The 6810-nt window shown below is 35.3% G+C and overlaps 1 protein-coding gene across 1 annotated transcript; it reads right to left on the bottom strand.

Moving 5' to 3' along the window:
* Nucleotides 1-468: 468 nt before the first annotated feature.
* LOC142233985 (uncharacterized) lies at nt 469-5545 on the bottom strand. Its single transcript, XM_075305047.1, has 3 exons — nt 5314-5545; nt 5090-5227; nt 469-988 (listed from the first exon to the last, which is right to left on the bottom strand). The coding sequence occupies exons 1-3, from the start codon at nt 5482-5484 to the stop codon at nt 899-901; spliced, it is 399 nt and encodes a 132-aa protein (XP_075161162.1). The 5' UTR covers nt 5485-5545; the 3' UTR covers nt 469-898.
* Nucleotides 5546-6810: the final 1265 nt, after the last annotated feature.

Here is a 6810-nt window from a genome sequence, read left to right as displayed (position 1 = left end):
TTAATCAATTCATATTTCAAATTGGACCCCGTATAGACAAGCCAGCGATACGGAGCTGCCAATCGTGAACCGAAATGCTTGTAGAAAAAAAATCTTTTTAATCTTCTGATAAAAATTAGAAATGCCCGAACAGTTTTTAGTTGAAAAACTATTCACTCCAGCTCCGCTCCGGATTGTAAAATTTTCACTACAGCTCCGCCCAAAAAAAAATGTGCTCCGCTCCGCACCTGATTCCTAAGGCAAGCCTCCCAATTTTGTTCATTTGAACATCTACGCATATGTGGCTTCTCCTCTATAGTCCTACTAACCGAGTAACCGAAGATAACTCCTTTGCTTTAGCTATTCTATTTTAACAAAAAAATGTGCAGACAATTTTTGAATTGGAATATGGAAAAGATTACGTGGAAGTTACGAGTTCGGCAATTACATTATTTCCTGTTTGTTATCTTTGTAAAAAATGGCCACATATTTTCTTATTAGTTCAATTTTTGTTATTTAATTTGACCCGTAATGGGGACAGAGAGTTAACATAAATTCCAAAACAGCAGTTTCAAATAAATTTGATTTCGTAATCTCTTTGCGAAATTTTGATAAAAAAAAAATATATTAACGAATATTAAATACTAAATGATTGAATTTCTTAAGATTTTTCAGTTTCAGCAATATACCGTGGCAGAATTTGCCTCTCTCTCACTCGACAATTATATGTCTATCGCCATTCATCAATGATTGTCCATCTTTAGTTGATTGTTCCCGTCTTCTGCTCCTACATTAAAACCATTATTAGTGAGATAATAACAATTAATACTGTTTCCTACGTAAAATGTTTAAATAAATTCGTGAATTTTAAATGCATTAAATGCACAAATTCATCGAGACGAACAGAGAGAGCTCTATGCTAAGTGGAACGTCGATTGGTGTTACCGGATCTTTGAATAACACATCCTTTAAACGAGTTGAGACGTACATCGATTTCACCTTCTTCGAGCTAGAAGAAAAAACAAAGATAAGTAGCAATAGGATATTGTATATAAACAAAATTGACCGTCCCCCTGCTACAATCTTCGAATTGTTTTTAGTTTAGTCTCTATTGAACACTTAACCATTTTATAGGAAAATTAACTACCTCGTGCGAAAATTGAACTAAATAAATGGTATTTCATTTTTTGAGATGTCGTCGGAATTTTCAATTAAAAGGTTTGTAATGTCCTCCCTATATGATGTTGGATTAAAATGTCCGTATTATTTGAAATAGCGTCGGCACAGTGGCATAGGAAAACGCCGCAATTGAAGTTGTCATTTTGATGCGGGTACATTCTTTATAACACCAGATATTGGCTCAACCGTTGTCTCAAACGTAGAAAATAAATTTGTCTTTTTGTATGCTGATTCATTCACATGATTTAAATTAAAAAAATCATTTGTTGATACATTAAAATATACCAGAACAAAATGGGATCTATGTAGTACTGGCAAAAACATAAGTCCATTGCAGCGTGAGGGAATATTTATTTTTCCTTCATCATAAAAGAAATTTTGTGCCTCTTCACATGTTATGGTGTATGAATTATTTTCGCTATACTTATAATAATTGTATATATAGTTTATACTTATAAGAATTGTATAGCTCCTCGCGACCTTCTAGGCTTTTGAATTCTAATATGTCTAACATTGGTGTTATTGGAGAGTCTTTCCAAATTTTATTTTTGATAGTAGCAAATATTAAAAGAACACATCGTCTAGTTTTTCCCCCATTTTTTTAAAAAAACGTTTTGCAACATTTGTTTACAACACAACTGTTTGTTGAAATTTAATTTCTATTTTTATACCCTCCACCATAGGATGGGGGTATATTAACTTTGTCATTCCGTTTGTAACACATCGAAATATTGCTCTAAGACCCCATAAAGTATATATATTCTGGGTCGTGGTGAAATTCTGAGTAGATCTGAGCATGTCCGTCCATCCGTCCGTCCGTGTGTTGAAATCACGCTAACTTCCGAACGAAATAAGCTATCGACTTGAAACTTGGCACAAGTAGTTGTTATTAATGTAGGTCGGATGGTATTGCAAATTGGCCATATCGGTCCACTTTTACGTATAGCCCCCATATAAACCGATCCCCAGATTTTGCTTGCGGAGCGTCTAAGAGAAGCAAATTTCATCCGATCCGGCTGAAATTTGGTACATGGTGTTGGTATATGGTCTCTAATAACCATGCAAAAATTGGTCCATATCGGTCCATAATTATATATAGCCCCCATATAAACCGATCCCCAGATTTGACCTCCGGAGCCTCGTGGAAGAGAAAAATTCAACCGATTCGGTTGAAATTTGGTATGTTGTTAATATACGGCCTCAAACACCCATGCAAAAATTGGTCGAAATGGGTCCATAATTATATATAGCCCCCATATAAACCGATCCCCAGATTTGACCTCCGGAGCCCCTTGGAAGAGCAAAATTCATCCGATTCGGTTGAAATTTGGTACGTGATGTTAGTACATGATATTTAACAAGCATGCCAAAAGTGGTCCGTATCAGTCCATAATCATATATAGGCCCGATATAAACCGGTCCCGAGATTTGGTTTTGGAGCCACTTGTAGGAGGAAATTTCATCCGAGTTGAAATTTTGTACATTGTGCTAGTATATGGCCGTTAACAACCAAAAATTGGTCTATATCAAGTTCATAATTGTATACAGCCCACATATAAGCGACCCCCATATTTCAATTCTGGCTCTCTACGTACCGTGCAAAAGTCCATATCGTTTCGTAATTATTTTTAGACTTATCTATACATACCTTTTTTGTCTAATATATACCACGTATGGACTAACTCACAATTTAGAAAACGATGTTAAGAAGTTTTAAGATACCACAAACCAATTAATTCGATTGTGGATGACAGCCTTTCGTAGAAGTTTCTACGCAATCCATGGTGGAGGGTACATAAGATTCGGCCTGGCCGAACTTACGGCCGTATATACTTGTTTTGTTTTGGGGTTCTCCTCCACTTATCCTCAACTAGGTTATGCGTCGCTATCCTTTTTGAGCTTCGTTTTACTTCATATATGACCTCAATTTCAGCTCGCTTCGCCAAGATATATAAAAAAGATTTTCGGATGTAGTTCTTCGTCCGTATATTCGATTTGCCATCTAAAATATTATTTTTAACTAGGTTAAAATAACCCTTCACAGAACTATTGGCAACACTGGTCCGTGTCTTGTCTACAAATGTTCCCCATTATATTAGACCAAAGCGGTGCATATGGCGCTTATTTTTGTAATATTGTATCGCTAAATTTGGCACAATAGTAGGGATTGTCATTCAAGTTCATAACTTAAACCACTTTTTATTTGTTAAAATTATTTCAGAATTAGATTCGGTGCCTTTTTATTTTAACTTTCTACTCTTTTTTAAAGGTAACCTTATTTTTCCTCTAACCTTATTTTTTGTCTGTAAAGCGCATAACGTGAGTCATGAATATAAGTTAAACAAAATCTTGTGAATGAAACTAAACAAAAATATGTCGTAGTGAGTGAAATTCTGTTCACGAATGGGTGTGAGTAAAATCGCACTCACGAGAAAATTCACGTTCGTGATAAAATTCACGCTCACGATAAAATTAACGTTCACGTCACAATTAACGCTCACTATATTTCATGTTAGCCTGATACCGAAACAGGCAATTAGCGTCCAAATGCTTATATCTAATTTTACAATTATTAATCGAGCTTTATGGACAGATTTAGATTAAGGAACATGATTAATAGAGTCATTGAAAAGAAAACGCCTGATACAAATCTATACACGCCTGGACTGTACATGTTTCGATTCGGGCGAATGAATCTTTCCGCTCACGTTAAAACTCGCGTTCACGATAAAAAATCACACTCATGAACGAATTCACATTGATTCATGCTCACGGCTAAGATTTCAATAACGTCCATTGTTTGATGGTTTTAATTTTAATTACTCATGAATAATTGAATTTCAAGTGAAAAAAGCAGGGAGCCACCGTGGTGCAATTGCTAGCAGGCGCTTCTTTAATACCATGGTGCCATTTCAGAGTGTTTCAAATCTTCTCTAAGTGCTTTCACAGTAATATGAAGCTCCGTCCGGGCTCGACTATAAAAGGCGGTGCATAAACATGAAATAGGGCATCACTCAGTGATATGAGAGAAGTTCACCACTGTGGTATCACAATGTACTGAATAGCCTAAGTGAGCTTGAAATAACTGTAACTATACCTTACATAACAAGGCCAGCCATAACCAGAGAATGAAGCCGCCGAGTCGCGCCGCTGTCGACGCCGCCGCCGAATATGTCGACGGCTAAATTAGCGCCAATTAATCAAAAATATCGATTTAAATCAGGAAAATTTATTAATATTGTTGTTGTATTTTTGCCAAAATTTTGAACCTTCCACCCACAATCAATTTCAAACTGCTATAACAGTTTTTGCAAAAATTTAGCTCAGAAAATTTTAAATGAAACGTAAATTTGATTGTAAGACTGGTTGTACAACTAATCTCACTACCATTCGAATAACTTCACATTGATTTTATAATGGATAATTGTGCGCCGCCGAATGGAAAAATTTATATCGGCTTAGCCGTCAAGCCGCCACCGCCGGAGGCAAACATTTAGTGTCAGCCGCCGAAGAGTCGTGTAAGAGGCCAATGTAAGGGCTAAACAATAAGCCAGTAGTTATGCGTTGAAGAAAGCTATTACGCAGGAATGGACCAACTTATATTAGTGCAACTTGCAACTCGTCGTTCACCTCATTGCAATAGTCAAGGTAAAAGATGTCCATATTCACAAAAAGTGGACGGATTATTAAATGTGGATGATTTTCGCATATTTTGTCATCTGAATCAAAATAATACAAATATGGTAGTTAAAATTGGTAAAACTTCGTTAAGCTACCCTGAACATTTCAAAGAAATAATGTGAGACCTAATTATGTCAAAAAAACTCATTACCGTTATTTTCAAAAGTAATTTTAACTATACAAAAACAATTCTCAAATATCAAATGTCGTCGTATTTCTTCTTACCCCAAACTATTATACATCTACATACCTCATCGAAAGCATAAATATCCTGATAGCAAGAATAGGAAATGCATCTACGCACACACGCCTTACGTTTTACACCCTCCAGATTTTCACAAGCAGCATGCTGCTCACAATTTACCTCAAAATCATGGTAAGTTATTTCCTTCAGTTGCGAAATATAAGTACATATCGGTATTATTATTGTATGTGGGCCATTTGCATGTCTATAAAAATATTTGACCTACTTACATTTTTACTAGTCTCTTTGTATGCATATTCAGGAAAGTGAAAAGTAGCCGCTTTAATTAAAGGACGTCCATCCGAGCCTTTCTCTGGTTCAGCTGTCACCATAGATTGTACTATTAAGATTATCCATAAATTTATTACAAATATTTTATAGTTTTTTGGTGCTAATAACATTGTGTCCAAATGTAATTTTCTACTTCCTACACTACTATACTATACTAGCCCAAACCGTTAAATGAAATGAGAAATGTCATATCCCTGTGACATGTGTTGATAACGGTATTGTTTACTTTTCAAAGGATGTGCGGTGGTTGGTAAAATGTAGGGTTGTCAAATGAGAGATAGAGAGAGAGAATAAATATGAGAGGAGAGAGAAATATTTTTGTACCTTGGGCCTTACAAAGTATAGGACGGAAAATTTAATGTGTGACAAATTCATAGACAAGCGTCACGTTACACTATATTATGACCATTTGGATTCTAATAAAAATTACAACATTTTGGAAATTTATAGCGAAATATAAGATTGTGTGGTAGTGTATGGAACAGAAAACGAAGCCTACCCATAAATTCTTGCCGCCGGCGGAGGCGGCTTGACGGCTAAGCCGATATAAATTTGTCTATTTGGCGGCAGAAAATTATCGATTATAAAATAAATTGGAAGTTATCCGAATGGTAATGAAATTAGTTATACAACTAATCGTACAATTAAATTTACATTTCATTCAAATTTTCTGAGCTATATTCTTCTAAAATTATTTTAGAAACTTGATGCTAATTTAGTGTGGTCGGAAGGTTCAAAATTTTGACAAAATATACGACAACTATTACCCTGTCAACATTTTTCGAATTTGACGGCGCTTCTGAGAATCCCCACCACGTCGAAGTTTGTACCATGCCAAGTTACTACAAAAAAGTATCGCATGAGTGCAATTATTAGGTGCCTTTTTTAATAAATTTAGAACGACGCCATCTATCTATCTTATGATGGTTTGAACCATCAGAAAAGGTGCATTTTAAGATAGTTGTAAAAGAATCATTGCGGTCAAGTAAAACACGATTGTTTAGATATTTATTAATTTGATTAAACATGTATAAATTCTTATAAATATAAAATGTATACCACTATCACAACACATTTAACATATTTTTTTCATTAATAATAGAATGATGTTGATTTAAAGGGTGGTTAAATTGTAAGGGCCGATGTTGAATGTTAACCACACCTAAACGCCAAGTTTTTTTCCGAATTTTATTTGACATTTCTCTATTTCAGACTTACTCAATTTGAACCATGGAGAGATACACAATCCAACAACGTGTTAACTGGTTCCAAGAAATGGCAACAATGGATGATCAATTTTCGAAGAAAATCATCTTCAGTGATGAGGCACATTTTCACATCAGTGGATTCGTCAATAAACAGAATTGCCGCATTTGGGCGAATGAGAATCCCAGAGTGATTGTCGAAAAACCAATACACCCACAAAGAGTGACTGT

This window comes from Haematobia irritans, chromosome 4, assembly GCF_050003625.1.
Source record: "Haematobia irritans isolate KBUSLIRL chromosome 4, ASM5000362v1, whole genome shotgun sequence".
Classification (NCBI taxonomy): Eukaryota; Metazoa; Arthropoda; class Insecta; order Diptera; family Muscidae; genus Haematobia; species Haematobia irritans.
Note: the sequence above shows the minus strand (reverse complement) of the source record. Positions and strands in the feature narration are given on the sequence as shown.

Coding starts and splice junctions, on each gene's coding strand:
- LOC142233985 (XM_075305047.1), bottom strand. CDS start 5,484: ATGTTATTAGCACCAAAAAACTATAAAATATTTGTAATAAATTTATGG. Junction 5,228..5,313: donor ACAAAGAGACTAGTAAAAAT/GTAAGTAGGTCA, acceptor TCGCAACTGAAG/GAAATAACTTACCATGATTT. Junction 989..5,089: donor ATATTTATGCTTTCGATGAG/GTATGTAGATGT, acceptor TTTTTCTTCTAG/CTCGAAGAAGGTGAAATCGA.